Consider the following 18,068-nt stretch of genomic DNA (forward strand, 5'->3'; position numbering starts at 1 on the left):
ATGAATTCAGTGATAAAGGCAGCTTCAGACTGCCGAGTGTCAACTATTCTATATGTTTGTGTGTGCAACGTCTGCTATAGAATTGCTTGACTAACGACAGTGACGAACGTTGTACGCAATCTCTACTACTACAACGGGAAGTCTTACAGGGAACCGTTTGCTATCGATAAGAGTCCCTTGTTTAAATCTTTGTGTCAGTGGCCTACAGTGTTCATACCAAATATAGTGAACAGTCTATGAGCTAGGAATTGTATCGCTGCATTTGTTTAAGTATGATTAAAATGGGCGCCATGCATGTTTACTGTAAGTTTAACCGTTTTTGTTGTTTGTATTAGTTTATTTTAACTTGTAATTCGATAAACATACAGTCGGTTTATTTCATTAGAAACTGGTGTTTTAGTCATAACGGTCTTATTTCAGTTAACAAGTAAAAGTAACGGTTGGATGCTCGTCTTATACAATACACACGTGTTTAATAACTGTTCCTCTATTCAAAGCTGTTAATTGAGGAGCTGAACTGATCATATAAATTAAATTTAAAACGCAAAAGTTCTTGTTTGAAATGTTCACACGCACGCTCTCACGTACGAACGCAGGTATATACATGTACATTGAAATTCGCCCGTATGCACAATTATTTGTCAGTTGTCTGCTAAAATGGTATGAACAAGTCGGCACTGTAATTTGTCCGTTGTCACATATATTCACATTATCTGGTGTAAATACATTTGTCCGTTGTCACTTATATTTACATTAGCTAATATAAATACATTTGTCCGTTGTCACATATATTCACATTAGCTAATATAAATACATTTGTCCATTGTCAGCTATATTCACATTAGCTAATATAAATACATTTGTCCGGTGTCACATATATTCACATTAGCTAATATAAATACATTTGTCCGTTGTCGGCTATATTCACATTAGCTAATATAAATACATTTGTCCGTTGTCGGCTATACTGGCATTAGCTTATATAAATACATTTGTCCGTTGTCACATATATTAACATTAGCTTATATAAATATATTTGTCCGTTGTCGGCTATATTCACATTAGCTTATATAAATACATTTGTCCGTTGTCGGCTATACTGGCATGATTCCATAGGCACAGTCATTTGTCCTTATCACCTATTTATTGCCTTAAGCCTATTCAGACACTGATATTTTCCATGAAAATAAATATTTTTGAACGATTTGTTATACCTCAAAGTACATATTTCAATGTTTGTTTTCAGTTCTTATTGTATCCATGTGCGCGTCACTAGTAATGGGTATGTTTACCATTCGTTGTTATTTCTGACTTATTGACACTCGTGTATCTGATAACATTCACTTGATATAATATTGATCCATAATTATTTTACTTTTAACTTTATATTAGTTTCAAATCGTCTATTTAAACACATTAATTGAACTGAGCGAATGTATGTTTTAAGGGTAATACGCGCACTTGCTTGAATAAAAAAAGTCACCTTCTAACTTCAATAATTGTATCTGCATTTCAGGATTCATTATGCCTACGCCAACAGCTGATAGTACGTATAGATCTTATTTGTGTTAATATGAATACTTTACTGCGTTAACGACTCTGGGAAAACCGGGCTTTCATCCATGTGAGTAAAGTGTCGTGCCAGATTAGCCCGTGCGGATAACACTTTCCGCTGAGACTAGTTTTTCGTTAAGAAGAACATAACAGTACAGAACAGACAGTTTATTAAGACTTATACATAAGTACCTCGTCGTTAATGCACATAATTATAAATAACATAACAGTACAGAACAGACAGTTTATTAAGACTTATACATAAGTACATTGTCGTTGATGCATATAATTATAAATAACATAAAGTTTAAAAAATACTTCCTTTAAACGAAAATTCCATAAAAGCGGAAAGTAGTGCCTCTGAAAAGCCTGTACGAATCGCACAAGCTTATGTAGTACGAGACTTTACGCACATGAATTAAGCCCTGATCGATACTCAAATATATTTAGAACTTAAGTCGCATGTAGAAAAAATAATACATCCAATGGCGTCAAGATTATTTTCTGAGCAAGAACAATGCATGAATCGACAACAAGACATGATGTCGTCCTCCGACAGTGCAATTGCCGTTGCACTGGAAACTAATTTACCGTAAACCACTTCCTATCTCGCTCTTGTACGTTTCCGGCAATAGTTCACAGTGATCCATGTACTAAACAAAATGCCTTGAGCGACAGTAAATACACTTTAAGAAATTTCTCCTAGAAATTATATAATAGTGCGATTGCAATATTTGACTTATATTTAAATCAGCAACAAAGCATTTAATGGTCTTATAAAGTTTCTTGTTCAGCGAATGAATTGTCAAGAAAGGTGGATGTGTTTTCTTGAGTGACGAGAAAAAGTGCATTAAACGACACTACTTGAACGCGCTAGTGTCCTTGGCGGTTCAATCAAAGCCTCCTTATCACTTCAAAGAGTGCATGCACCAAGTAAATTATCATGAATGTAATAGTAAAAAAGTTGATAAACATATAGATTTTCTAAATGGGATGCGAACTAAAAAATGCGTTTAAACACACAATAATCTTGTTTTTAATAACCTTATACTTTTTTTTTATGAGCGGCACATTCTGACTGTATCTAATTTGTCCGTTACTAATTATTACACAGTAATAATGAACACATGGAAAAGACAATTATATTTACATATTTTCGTTTATGGGTTTCTGTGCGCATGCGAATTTTATTGACAATGGCTTCTACTTTACAGTTGAAAAATAATTCAAATGAAAGATCGAGTATGAATGCGCATGGTGTTTGTATGTGCTCTTAAATTGCTTATCAAAATTGCTAAATTGATCTTTGACGAATTAAGGTCAGTACTGTTGCATAACCTCTATCATGGGAATGTCACAGCATACCGTTTATGTTTTTTTTGTCGGTTCTTCGCGATAAGATAGATACGGATTAGGCCGTCCCAGAGAAATGCTTAAAGACAAACTATGTATTCGACGTCAAAGTTGGGTTGACCTGAAATTCTCAAACCATTAGAGATAATTAAAACGGCAACAACACGCCATAAACATAATATTCACATGCTCCATAGAGGAATGAGCCGCGCTCGTGGACAAAGGGACTTAACCCTTTATCGCTTAGATCCGTATTTTTACACATTTGTTGTCCCTTAGATAGTTAAATTTAATTTATTACCTTTCTTACTAAAGTAAAGTTTTAAAGGCTTCAACTCCAACCCTAAGTTACTGGTGAGCAACAAACAGCATGACACCTGAACAGACTGTGAGTTACTCGCAGGCTGTTCTGGTTTTATGCTGGTTGCAAAAACAATTTTCACTTTGCTTCTTATTGGGGAAAGGGTTTATGCATTTTTCCGAATAAGACGTTTACATGAAGTCCATCTAAACAAAAATCCAGTTTGGGTTGAAATTATCTTCCCTGATTAGCATGCACGGATTGTACAGGCTAGACTGGGATGACACTTAACGCACGTGCTTTAAGCCCAGTTTTCCAGACTGCGGCTCAATTTTCAGTGGGTTTGCGAACCAATTAATACACCGGTATTATACTTAGCAGGGATAAGTCAGAAGTACTAAAACCGCACCTATTTTACATTTTTTAGTTTATGTATTATAAATACGAAATAAATATGGTAGTGGACTTGTCAAGGTATTTCAAAGTTATCCATTTTTTCTCATTCTCCAAATACGATCGTTGAAGCACTATAAAAACAACCGACTATTCAACAGACCATTCATTTCAATTGATATAAATATCTGTTTGTTAAACTGCATTTTAAGGGACTTGGTCACATATTTCCATATTATTTTACGACTGCAACGATAAAACAACACATTACTCCATTTAACTAGTTTAATGACCCGATTCCAAAATATTTTGCCTCCCAATAAACATCACAAAATGTAATAGAATGCACAAAGTATTCACTAACAGATCTCTTTAATATTATACGAGTAAAAAGTGGGATATAAAAGGCCGCAGCGAAAAAACAGCCGGTGGTAACCACGAGCCTAACGAAAAATCGGCTACTCACTCGTGGAAACCTGTTACTTTGAAAATATACCTACCGGAGGTGGATGAGCACACGATAAAATTACAAAACGTGAAGTAACACCGTTATAGTAGCAACACCGTGTACCCAAAATAAAAAATGCTATTGCTCATCAAGCGACCGAACTAGGAAGAACCATATACTTTGCTGGGCTAAACCTAGTTCTACCAATCGCTTGACCATTGTATCCACTTTTACATGATAATCGCCATGACACTTTTAATGACACACTAAAACTTTTACTTGATCACTACACTTGTGATCGCACTTTTTTCGCACTTGCGAATTACATACTTAATCGGACATTGATCACTACACTTGTGATCACACTTTTGCGCATTTGCGATAACACTTACTTGATCACTACACTTGTGATCTTTTACATACTTAATCGGACATTGATCACTACACTTGTGATCACACTTTTTGCGCACTTGCGTTAACACTTACTTGATCACTACACTTGTGATCCAATACTTTTACTTGTACCTTTTACATACTTAATCGGACATTGATCACTACACTTGTGATCACACTTTTTCGCACTTGCGATAATATACTTAATCGGACATTGATCACTACACTTGTGATCACACTTTTTCGCACTTGCGATAATACTTTTACTTGATCACTACACTTGTGATCACTTTTATCGCCACACTTGCGATAATATTACTTGTACCTTTTTACAATCTTAATCGGACATTAAAATACAACTTATCGCTCAGGCAGCGATTTGACACCTAAACGTTTTTTACCCTACGGTATTGCTACTATTTTTTATTCTGTTCAAGCAGCTTAAACTTTAATAACTTGGAATTACCCGAAAGGACAAGGATGATAAACTACGCAAGTAGTCACAGAGTCCATTCAGATAAATGTAAACTTGGAATTACCCGAAAGGACAAGGATGATAAACTACGCAAGTAGTCACAGAGTCCATTCAGATAAATGTATAAATGCGCATGCCCATCCGACCCCCGGCAAACAGAATTTTCCGGCACTGCGACAGGAAGGCAAATGCAACAAGAAATATATGACAATAAAATTACAAGACATAATAACACATAAAAAGGCTCATATGACAATAAAAAACAGACAGAATATAAAAAACGACGCCAAAGTGAATGTTCGGATATGGAAGTGGCATCAAAAATTCCTGTGCACTTATATTAAACACGAGACAGTTCATTGTTCACCGGCAGAATGCATGTGCTCTATATAAACGTGCGACAGTGCGTTTGTCCATTGTAGCATTCGATGAAGACAGTCCAAGCGCCGAGTCACGCTGTCCGCTGGAATGCGCCCCAGTTGTACAAGACCAAGTTTGGCACCATCTCGATCGACTGTAAGGGGTGTGGCCTGGCCCCGGCACCAAAATGGGTGTGAATGTCTGCTGTCAGATTTTAGGATCCCGCCATGAGCCGGTGTACATGTACTGGAAATATAGAACTTGCCGGCAGAATCGTATAGCTCAAATGTATAGTCCATTTATGTGCAAGATATGTTTTTAAATCGACTCTGAGCATCTTAAAATGTGGATGTCGGACCAGTCGAGATATTAATCAGGGTGCGGTGGGTGGGGTTTGTTGACGATCAGAACAAAAGCACAGGCAGTTTGCAAAAGGCGGAATGACGTAATATCACGTGGTACGGAAATGGTAATTTCATTGTTTTAACGAACTCTACCGAAGCATTCCGTACATAACGTTACATCCGTAATCGTATCTATAGAAACCAGCAAACAACATTCGTTTCCGCGAAAATAAATATTATTAATTTATATTCAGAAATTAATAAGTCTTATTTTACGACTGCAACGATAAAACAACACATTACTCCATTTAACTAGTTTAATGACCCGATTCCAAAATATTTTGCCTCCCAATAAACATCACAAAATGTAATAGAATGCACAAAGTATTCACTAACAGATCTCTTTAATATTATACGAGTAAAAAGTGGGATATAAAAGGCCGCAGCGAAAAAACAGCCGGTGGTAACCACGAGCCTAACGAAAAATCGGCTACTCACTCGTGGAAACCTGTTACTTTGAAAATATACCTACCGGAGGTGGATGAGCACACGATAAAATTACAAAACGTGAAGTAACACCGTTATAGTAGCAACACCGTGTACCCAAAATAAAAAATGCTATTGCTCATCAAGCGACCGAACTAGGAAGAACCATATACTTTGCTGGGCTAAACCTAGTTCTACCAATCGCTTGACCATTGTATCCACTTTTACATGATAATCGCCATGACACTTTTAATGACACACTAAAACTTTTACTTGATCACTACACTTGTGATCGCACTTTTTTCGCACTTGCGAATTACATACTTAATCGGACATTGATCACTACACTTGTGATCACACTTTTGCGCATTTGCGATAACACTTACTTGATCACTACACTTGTGATCTTTTACATACTTAATCGGACATTGATCACTACACTTGTGATCACACTTTTTGCGCACTTGCGTTAACACTTACTTGATCACTACACTTGTGATCCAATACTTTTACTTGTACCTTTTACATACTTAATCGGACATTGATCACTACACTTGTGATCACACTTTTTCGCACTTGCGATAATATACTTAATCGGACATTGATCACTACACTTGTGATCACACTTTTTCGCACTTGCGATAATACTTTTACTTGATCACTACACTTGTGATCACTTTTATCGCCACACTTGCGATAATATTACTTGTACCTTTTTACAATCTTAATCGGACATTAAAATACAACTTATCGCTCAGGCAGCGATTTGACACCTAAACGTTTTTTACCCTACGGTATTGCTACTATTTTTTATTCTGTTCAAGCAGCTTAAACTTTAATAACTTGGAATTACCCGAAAGGACAAGGATGATAAACTACGCAAGTAGTCACAGAGTCCATTCAGATAAATGTAAACTTGGAATTACCCGAAAGGACAAGGATGATAAACTACGCAAGTAGTCACAGAGTCCATTCAGATAAATGTATAAATGCGCATGCCCATCCGACCCCCGGCAAACAGAATTTTCCGGCACTGCGACAGGAAGGCAAATGCAACAAGAAATATATGACAATAAAATTACAAGACATAATAACACATAAAAAGGCTCATATGACAATAAAAAACAGACAGAATATAAAAAACGACGCCAAAGTGAATGTTCGGATATGGAAGTGGCATCAAAAATTCCTGTGCACTTATATTAAACACGAGACAGTTCATTGTTCACCGGCAGAATGCATGTGCTCTATATAAACGTGCGACAGTGCGTTTGTCCATTGTAGCATTCGATGAAGACAGTCCAAGCGCCGAGTCACGCTGTCCGCTGGAATGCGCCCCAGTTGTACAAGACCAAGTTTGGCACCATCTCGATCGACTGTAAGGGGTGTGGCCTGGCCCCGGCACCAAAATGGGTGTGAATGTCTGCTGTCAGATTTTAGGATCCCGCCATGAGCCGGTGTACATGTACTGGAAATATAGAACTTGCCGGCAGAATCGTATAGCTCAAATGTATAGTCCATTTATGTGCAAGATATGTTTTTAAATCGACTCTGAGCATCTTAAAATGTGGATGTCGGACCAGTCGAGATATTAATCAGGGTGCGGTGGGTGGGGTTTGTTGACGATCAGAACAAAAGCACAGGCAGTTTGCAAAAGGCGGAATGACGTAATATCACGTGGTACGGAAATGGTAATTTCATTGTTTTAACGAACTCTACCGAAGCATTCCGTACATAACGTTACATCCGTAATCGTATCTATAGAAACCAGCAAACAACATTCGTTTCCGCGAAAATAAATATTATTAATTTATATTCAGAAATTAATAAGTCTTATTTTACGACTGCAACGATAAAACAACACATTACTCCATTTAACTAGTTTAATGACCCGATTCCAAAATATTTTGCCTCCCAATAAACATCACAAAATGTAATAGAATGCACAAAGTATTCACTAACAGATCTCTTTAATATTATACGAGTAAAAAGTGGGATATAAAAGGCCGCAGCGAAAAAACAGCCGGTGGTAACCACGAGCCTAACGAAAAATCGGCTACTCACTCGTGGAAACCTGTTACTTTGAAAATATACCTACCGGAGGTGGATGAGCACACGATAAAATTACAAAACGTGAAGTAACACCGTTATAGTAGCAACACCGTGTACCCAAAATAAAAAATGCTATTGCTCATCAAGCGACCGAACTAGGAAGAACCATATACTTTGCTGGGCTAAACCTAGTTCTACCAATCGCTTGACCATTGTATCCACTTTTACATGATAATCGCCATGACACTTTTAATGACACACTAAAACTTTTACTTGATCACTACACTTGTGATCGCACTTTTTTCGCACTTGCGAATTACATACTTAATCGGACATTGATCACTACACTTGTGATCACACTTTTGCGCATTTGCGATAACACTTACTTGATCACTACACTTGTGATCTTTTACATACTTAATCGGACATTGATCACTACACTTGTGATCACACTTTTTGCGCACTTGCGTTAACACTTACTTGATCACTACACTTGTGATCCAATACTTTTACTTGTACCTTTTACATACTTAATCGGACATTGATCACTACACTTGTGATCACACTTTTTCGCACTTGCGATAATATACTTAATCGGACATTGATCACTACACTTGTGATCACACTTTTTCGCACTTGCGATAATACTTTTACTTGATCACTACACTTGTGATCACTTTTATCGCCACACTTGCGATAATATTACTTGTACCTTTTTACAATCTTAATCGGACATTAAAATACAACTTATCGCTCAGGCAGCGATTTGACACCTAAACGTTTTTTACCCTACGGTATTGCTACTATTTTTTATTCTGTTCAAGCAGCTTAAACTTTAATAACTTGGAATTACCCGAAAGGACAAGGATGATAAACTACGCAAGTAGTCACAGAGTCCATTCAGATAAATGTAAACTTGGAATTACCCGAAAGGACAAGGATGATAAACTACGCAAGTAGTCACAGAGTCCATTCAGATAAATGTATAAATGCGCATGCCCATCCGACCCCCGGCAAACAGAATTTTCCGCCACAATAAATTTCACAAATTTATCCCCCACAAATTCTGGATTAGCCCTTTAACAGAACTTTAAGATGACGTCGCGAATGCAATCCAAATACAATTCGAGGCCAACATCCGACAGATGCACACCATCGGCCCGAAAAAACCCTGGCGACGCGGAATCGATCGGCACCGACACTATTTCGTGCTTGGTAAACTTTTTCGCGCGCAGCCGACCCCAGCGATTGATGTGCGATCACACTTTTACTTATCACACTTTACTTGAGCGCTACACCTGCGATCATACCACTTTTTATACCAATGGTCACTTGACTATTACACACTTGTTAACTCGGACATTTAGTACCAATGGTCACCTGACAATTACACGCTTTACCAATGGTCACTTGACCATTACGCACTTTTTAACTCGGACATTAAATACCAATGGTCACTTTACCACTACACAATTTTTAACTCGGACATTTAATACCACGGACATTTAAAACCAATGGTCACTTGACCATTACACACTTTTTAACTCGGACATAACTCGGACATTTAATATATCTCGGACATTTAATACCAATAAGCGCACTATTTCGTGCTTGGTAAACTTTTCAGCGCGCAGCCGACCCCAGCGATTGATATGCGATCACACTTTTACTTGTCACACTTTTACTTGATCGCTACACTTGCGATCATACCACTTTTTATACCAATGGTCACTTGACCATTACACACTTTTTAACTCGGACATTTAGTACCAATGGTCACTTGACCATTACACACTTTACCAATGGTCACGTGACCATTACGCACTTTTTAACTCGGACATCAAATACCAATGGTCACTTGACCATTACACAATTTTTAACTCGGACATTTAATACCACGGACATGTAATACCAATGGTCGCTTGACCATTACACACTTTTTAACTCGGACATAACTCGGACATTTAATACATCTCGGACATTTAATACCAATAAGCGCTATACAAGTTTTTTCCCTGCTGCATTGCTACTATTTTTAAAACCTAACCTTTAAATTAGGTTGATATACTACGCCTGCAACCCAGAGTCCATTCGAGCCAATGTGTTGATTCATAGTCGCTAAGGTTATGGACCGACTTTATGGGGTCGCACTGCGAGGTAGTCTGTAAACGACCGAACTGAACACAACGCAGACTCCGGCTCGTATGGGATCCTAATTGTGACCGGAATACCGCGCTGATTTGTTTTATGTTTCCTGAGTGTGACCATTATGGCGTGTTTATCCCCCGTGACCCTAACGTGGGCTATTTGCAACTGATAACTGTATGTTGCTGTTGCTACCAATTCACTGACTCGAAACGGACCGAAATATGCCAGAGTAAACATAGCATTGAATAGTGAGCGCTCGAAGTCATTATAACACACCTTTGCTAATTGCGAGATAATAACCGTCAAGACCTTGCGAGTGATTGGTGCCAGTGCCCGCGTACCAACCGTTTGTCGCGAGCGAGAACAGCCCTCGAGCATTTACTTCACTACCAAAAAATGTTACTTATATCGTACTAGCCCATGTATTTATGAATATAACTCAATCCAGAAATGTAGCTCTTGATAGATTTAGGTGATAGACCCTTTTCAAAACAATAGGCTACAAAGAGAACAACATATTGTTTATCCGCGGGCCAATTGTTGTTTAGACTATATGCAGATCGAAAATTGTTGAACATAATATTTTTATTTTTTAAATCCTCGCCCAGAGAAACAGTGCAACTACAAATGGAAATAATTCGAGAACAGTTATGTCACTAGTTACGCCCTTTTGCCGCCATAAATTAGGCCAACGAGCGTTACACCAGTGACCTTAAAAATAAATCCCAAAAACCGAAACCAGACCCGCCAGCACTATCTGTAAACAATTCAGTGTCAACATTGAATATCCAGTATCGGTCATGGAAAAACGACACGCCGTTGTAATCGCGCAAAAATGTCAACCACATTTCGAGGTCTTGCCTAACAGCACGTGTTATACGTATGCGGTGGAATGCTTTTGTTATGTCACAGGTGGTGTTAATTAATCAAAACGGGCGGCCGACTGGGATTGCCCTGCACACGAAGTTAAGAGACCTTATTAACGATTGAACTTGCTTTAGGTTATTTTTTTTTTTTTTTTTTTTTTTTTTTTTTGTTTCTGCACGATGGTGTGAATTTTTTCCCGTAACTCCACGATTTTTATTTAAGAATGCGGACTACTAGTTCCGCCGAATCTTATTCTAAGCCTAAGAACACGATTATTTCCGTGGGCCCTTCTGTTTTCTCCGTGGCTAACGGCACGTTTAGCTCGTGCATGCAATTGATAAACGAATCCATCACCTTGCGGCAACCTAGCTCAGATTTATCGCCACCAAGAAAATCGTCTAAATAGTGTATAAGCTTGCCCGATGACATTTTACTCTTAACGCAGAATTCAAGGAATGAGGAAAACTGTACAAATGTTTTGCAACTGACTGAAGCTCCGAATGGTAATGCTTTTTCCACATAAAACATACCATTAAACTGTATGCCCAGTATTTCAAAATCTTCTAGCCGAACTGGGAGTAGGCGAGATGCAATCTTAAGATCCGTTTTGAAAAATTTACAGTGTCGCCCTAAATCTTGAACCATGTGAACCGCCTCATCGAAATTTGTGTACTGAGCGGATGAGTATTTTTTATCAATGAAGTCATTAACCGAGTTACCCTCTGGAAAAGAAAGGTGATGAATCATCCTAAATTCACCTGGTATCTTTTTTGGCACCAAGCCAACTGGGGAAACCATGAAATTAGAAAAAGATTGTTCGCTGAAAGTCCCAGCCAACCTCCCCGCCAAAATCTCCTTATTTATCTTATCTTGAATTATGTCAGCATTTGCGATTGCAGGCTTTAATTTTTTACTAAATCTACTGACTCTGGGTCCGTTATAATGCATTGAAAACCCATTTGTAAAAAACATTTAAAAGGTCATTTCGATCTGTAGAATTATACGATGTTAAATATTCACGTAATATTTTGCTATTCACCGGCGATGGTGCGAGATTAAGTAGGTCATTACAGGGAAAGTTAATGCAAAATCTCCTGCACTTTATCGCGTCGCGTGCTATGGTAGAGTGACGCATAAATCAAGAAAGCGTCCGACCACCGTTCGATGTTATGAATTTTATCCCTACACTCCTTAGGGCGCTGTTCAAGAGTGCCCTCTGCCGAAAGTTACAAAACACTACCGTTACAAAGAGCGGATAATTCGAAGGCACCTATTAACAGCCAAATTGACATATTCGCCTCTAGAAATTTGTTGTTTCAATGCGGCTGGCACGTGCGCAGCCAAGTCATCGTTTGATAAGCGCGTTAATTCCTGACGACTATATCATGTTTTGACCCTGATTAATAGCCGAAGCAAGAGATTGAACTTTTATTGTATTTTCGATTACCGGGAAACTTAAGAGTTGATTCCCCGCTAACACCGCACCCCTCAACGTTACGTGTATTAATAGGAGGAACGATTTTAGATGCCCTTAGATCTATTATCTTCTCAAAATCAATAAAGCCTCTACCTGGATCCGGTTGTAAGAGCCGGGTATCGTCCTCTCCAACCTCTTCCACATTTTCCGGTAATTTCCGTTTTGTTCCACGCGGCATTATTTGAGATGATTCGAGATTTAATTTAAATTAAGTTTGTTGACGATCAGAACAAAAGCACAGGCAGTTTGCAAAAGGCGGAATGACGTAATATCACGTGGTACGGAAATGGTAATTTCATTGTTTTAACGAACTCTACCGAAGCATTCCGTACATAACGTTACATCCGTAATCGTATCTATAGAAACCAGCAAACAACATTCGTTTCCGCGAAAATAAATATTATTAATTTATATTCAGAAATTAATAAGTCTTATTTAAAAATAAAAACAAATAATGCCTCCACGGCAAAAACTGCAGTATTTGATATTAGAATAAAACAAATATTAAAAAAATAATGCTACCGTACTACATATATATTTTATAAAAAAAAAATCAATTGTAGCAGCCGATATTCATACTGCATTTTCTCTATTCAGACTGCCGGGACACACTGGATTACTGTGCAAAGTACGATCCGAGCGTCTGCACCAATACAACCTACCGGGCCTACATGACTGCCAAATGTCCGAAATACTGCGGAATATGCACGCCAGGTTATACCTGAAGCTGATTTTTTTTTTAAATTGGGTTAAATGCATCTGCGTATAGTGTCGTCCAATATTAGCCCGTGCAGTCCGCTACGTCTTATCAGGGATAACACTTTCCGCGTTTATGAATTTTTTCGTTTAAAAAAATGTGCCTTCCAAACAAAACTATATTGTAGGATAAACATGCTGTCCCTGACAAGCTTGTTGGGACTAAACATGCTAATTTGGGACGACGTTCTACCCATGTGGATTTAGCCCATTTTATCCGTTTCATACATTACAAACTTTTTGTTTTCTTTATTTGACAGTGTGACCAAGCTAGTTTTTCGTTCGATTACCGGTAGACCAATATTCAATTAGAACGTGTTGTTAACCGCGATTATTATGCTAGTTTAGTTTTTAGTTGGTCGCGTTAGCCGCCGACTTAATTTACAAAGCATGTTTTGCAAATCAGTATGTGCTTAGCTACGCTAAGGTCGGTAACTCACAGCGCTAGGAACGATTGCCGCTGCCTGTCTGCACTGCAGACGACGAATGCTTAGGAGCGTCTGCTCTACTACTGCAGTGTGTGTATTTACCAGCTTGTAAGACGACACTGGCCAGTCTAGTGTTTATTATTGCAATCTGTACATAGTGGCTGCTTTCAGGGAAAACGGGGCTTAATGCATGTCAAATAAGATTAGCCTGTGCGCACTGATTAGCCTGTGCAATGCGCACAAACTAATCAAGGACGACAACAGCAAACAACTTTAGTGCCTTCAGCGCATTGATTACCTGATAAGAAGGTCGAAAACTAAGCTTGCAATTGTCCGACCTACTTGCCGACAGTGGTTGATCAGTATTTCACCAGAACTATGGTAACCTCTGTGCAGAGATTATGCATGTTTTAAGTATAGCAATCGTAGAATCTCTGACGCCATAATAAAACATGCGATGATCGATTTACATGATGTTGTTTTTTTTTAAATCGAAAATGGTTTTAGTTTGTTATTAGTTCCCTGCCGGCGTGACCTGTTTTTGTTTTTAAATATTAATTATGGTTTCACTGTGTTATTAGTCCCCTACCGGTGTGACCGGTTTGCACCCGGTCCGTTTGTGTGTCTCTCAGCCCGAAATTGGATCCTGGATATATCTAACTCAACAGTACCAAACCCGTGTTTGATAAAACTAATAATATGGATAGTGAGCCATACGGGGAATATGCACATTGTTTCAGTGTTTGTGTCGGACAACAACTGAGGTTACTATAATGAATGAAATAATTTAACACTAAAATCTGAATCCCGCGAGAAAGTACTCAAGCTAGAGGGATGAAACTTGTATACATGTTTATTGGGCATCGCGATATACCGGACCGCGATATATTGGAGTTGCTGTGTAGTGGATAGAGAGTCAGTTGAGGAATCATAGTCGTATTCGCCTGCCAGTCGTTCTGTCCATCTGTCCGTTCGAAAAATCGGGATCCTGTGATAACCCCAAAGGGACTTCAGCTAGGTTGATGTAACTCAATTATTGGATAGATACCTATACATAATGTTCACCTCATTGGTAACATAAAGAAAACGTTAATATGCATCCTAACATAACTTACCACAGTAGAGGATTGCTCTTTTGTCGGTCACAAAACTCTTTTTATATACTCTATCCGTCAAGTTACATAGTCACAATCCGTCAAGGATGGTAACAGTTTTTGTGAGCCAGCATTGGTTACAGGAGATTGGCAAACTTACCTGACATACGGTTCGTACACACATAACAGTTCCAGGGGCATGTACTGTTGAACAGGCAAACTCCTCACATTGTTACCTTCTCTTTATTGACCGGTAGATGATAGAGCTCAATCTCCACGCAGAGTTGTTGTTCCTTGATCCCAAATACAATAGCTATGCTATGCTGGTTCCCGTTAAATCTCTGCGCGGAGGTTGGATAGAGCTCAGCTCGCAACCAATGATAACTCTGTGCGGAGGTTGGATAGAGCTCAGCTCGCAACCAGTGATAACTCTGTGTGGAGGTTAGGAGAAAGGTCAAATGCGAAAACGTTTCTTCCAGCCCATCCCGACCCGATCGTTCCGGTCAACTGCGCGGACGCTTTGCCAAATTGTGTAGAGTACGACACGGGAGACCTCTGTACCAGGTCTGATTACCACCAGTGGGCCAGAGAAAACTGCCGTGTTTACTGTCAATTCGACGGATGTCGTAGGTGTTTGGTGATACTTGTTTTTTATGTGTTAACATTTCAATGACAGGCTGTGTTTTCTGTGGAAATGGTTTCGTTTTTAAGCATGGGCTTATACGTTTTTGTAATGACCTAGGGCGGATTAATCCGTAGTTGTTTTTAATACAACGTTTTGAAAAGTCTGTTAATTTGATTCATTTTTTAAATACAATTTATATGTGGTTTGGTGAAATTTTTGTATAAGAACTAGACATGATAACGTATTTTTTATTTTATTGTAAGATGGTTATATTTGTCATTTTTTTTGCAGGTCAGATCACCTCTCCACCAGGTAAAGTTTAAATACATTGTTTACTTAATCAAAGTTATAACGCTTAAAGTTTAAATTATTGCCTTTAAAGGGACCTTTTCACAGATTTTGGCATGTTTTGAAGTTTGTCATTAAATGCTTTATATTGATAAATGTAAACATTAGATTTTAAAAGCTCCAGTAAAAAATCAAAAATAAAATTTCAAAAAGGAAAAAAAAGTAGCACGCAGCAGGGGTCGAACCAGTGACCCCCGGAATCCTGAAGTAAAAACGCACCAGCCAACTGAGCTCTCCTGCCAAGCATACATAAGATGCGTATTTTATACGTTATATAAGCAATCTTCGTAGTTTCACAAATTTAAACGACAACAACAGAACTCTCCAAATTATTCAATCGTTTCGCGTTGCAACGATTTATACTTTTTAGGTTTTTAAATCGTCAAAAGATGCATACAATGGCTATATTAGACCATGGCAAATGTTCAGTAATACTGTTTCCTCACAAATATCATAACTAAACCGAAAATTTGCGAATCTGAAACAACTTTTTTCAATGTGGCAATTTATAAAAACCGTGAAAAGATCCCTTTAAGCAGCCTTTTTTAATTTAAATAATAATCGTTAATAGAACGCTACGTCTTCTACCCCAAAGCTTTAAAAACACAGAACTAAAAAATATACGAAATGCTCTAACAAATGGGCTAAAAAAATTGTACAACTGATCATTTTTAACATGAACTGCGCAAGCCCCATTTAATATCTTATACACTTTTATAATTTGCTGTTTTGAAGAGTGTAAGGACCGGGACGCGGATTGTGTGTCGCACGAAAAGTCCATTTGCACGACAAGCAAACCCTGGGCGACCTTCCACTGTCCAGCATACTGTGGCTTTTGTCAGCCGGGTGCGTATTGCTTTATGTATTGTACTGTAAATACGTGCGTATTGTTACATGTTTATTATAAATATTGTTTTTTTTTTGCTGTCGATGTGATTTAATGCCTCGCAAATCACGATTTTAATGCGCAAAATAAGGCACTGTAAATTTAAATGGGTTTATAGTTAGTTTAATACGACGGAGTTTGATGCACACCGTAAAAAGCTCTATGTAAATTAATGTATTATAATTATGTAATAATTTGATTGTTTAATCGTGCGCTTTGAAAAAAGAAGGAACGCTTAACCCTTAAAGCGCTGGAGCTGAATTTTAAAGGCCTTTGCAAACAGTTTGGATCCAGATGAGACGCCACAGAACGTGGCGTCTCATCTGGATCCAAACTGTTTGCTATTCTGATAGTATTCTTTGAAAAAAATTCGAAGAAAATGCTAATTTTAGAAATTCAACAGACGACATTTTAGCAGACGACAAATTTCCCAGCATGCAAAGGGTTAATACATATGCGTGAAGTATCGTCCCAGATAAGCCTGTGCGGGGACGACACTCTCCGCCTAAACTGGACTAAGACGAGATCACCTATGAACGAAAAATACCATTAACGCGAAATGTGTAGTCCCTTATTAGCCTATGCGGACTGCACAGGCCTATCTTGGACGACTTTTGTCGCACATGCATTAAGCCGCGTTTTCCAAGAGCATGGATCAAATAAAATAATTATTTAAAAAACGCCTGAAAAAATTCCTTTTCAGCGGCCACTACCCCGGTCGCCTGCACGGACACGTTGACGAACTGTAGAGAGTACGACTCCGGGAACCTGTGCACGGACCACACGTACGCCAAGTGGGTGCTGGAGCACTGTAAACATTACTGCAGGGTGCCCGGATGTATCTAGACGCTACCAGGCATACGTGTCGCGTGTATTTGTGTGAATTTTTTGTTACATTAAATAACACAAGGAGAATGAATTTACCCAACACTTGTCTGTTGAATGTGACTTTTTTACAGAAAAATAATTCAATGAAAATGAATGTAGGTGCTATTCGTCGCTTTACTGAAAGCAACCAACTTTATTTTTACTATATAATTAGTTTGATAATGAAAACACGAGTAAGAAATGAAATATTGCAAGATTGCCGGCTATATTTGTACGCTACAAATAGATGCATGTCTGGTTTTGTGTTTGAAATCGTTTCTTTAAATATTAATCTATTAAGGCACGTTTACCAATTCACTTTTGCAAGGTGGTCGGCTGCATTTAGAAGCCAAAAGACAAACGCGCTTCGTTTTGTGTGAAAATTAAAACTTTTATATACATACTAATCAATC

The 18,068-nt window shown here is 38.2% G+C and overlaps 1 protein-coding gene and 1 long non-coding RNA gene across 3 annotated transcripts; one reads left to right on the plus strand and one right to left on the minus strand.

Annotated features, from left to right (window-relative positions):
• Window positions 1–129: 129 nt before the first annotated feature.
• On the plus strand, window positions 130–17,707 carry LOC127837901 (uncharacterized). The gene is made up of 8 exons (XM_052365352.1): window positions 130–303; window positions 1,247–1,282; window positions 1,517–1,546; window positions 13,249–13,365; window positions 15,409–15,555; window positions 15,846–15,866; window positions 16,638–16,748; window positions 17,492–17,707. Exons 1-8 carry the CDS (start codon window positions 273–275, stop codon window positions 17,632–17,634), a joined length of 636 nt encoding a protein of 211 aa, XP_052221312.1. The 5' UTR covers window positions 130–272; the 3' UTR covers window positions 17,635–17,707.
• LOC127837907 (uncharacterized) lies at window positions 3,873–12,877 on the minus strand. Of its 2 annotated transcripts, none has more exons than XR_008029519.1 (2): window positions 8,948–12,877; window positions 3,873–4,844 (listed from the first exon to the last, which is right to left on the minus strand). It is a non-coding gene; the product is annotated as an uncharacterized LOC127837907 (long non-coding RNA). The 2 variants fall into 2 exon arrangements; XR_008029518.1 differs by lacking the exon at window positions 8,948–12,877 and adding an exon at window positions 6,896–7,729.
• Window positions 17,708–18,068: the final 361 nt, after the last annotated feature.

This window comes from Dreissena polymorpha, chromosome 7 (genome assembly GCF_020536995.1).
Source record: "Dreissena polymorpha isolate Duluth1 chromosome 7, UMN_Dpol_1.0, whole genome shotgun sequence".
NCBI classification, from domain to species: Eukaryota; Metazoa; Mollusca; class Bivalvia; order Myida; family Dreissenidae; genus Dreissena; species Dreissena polymorpha.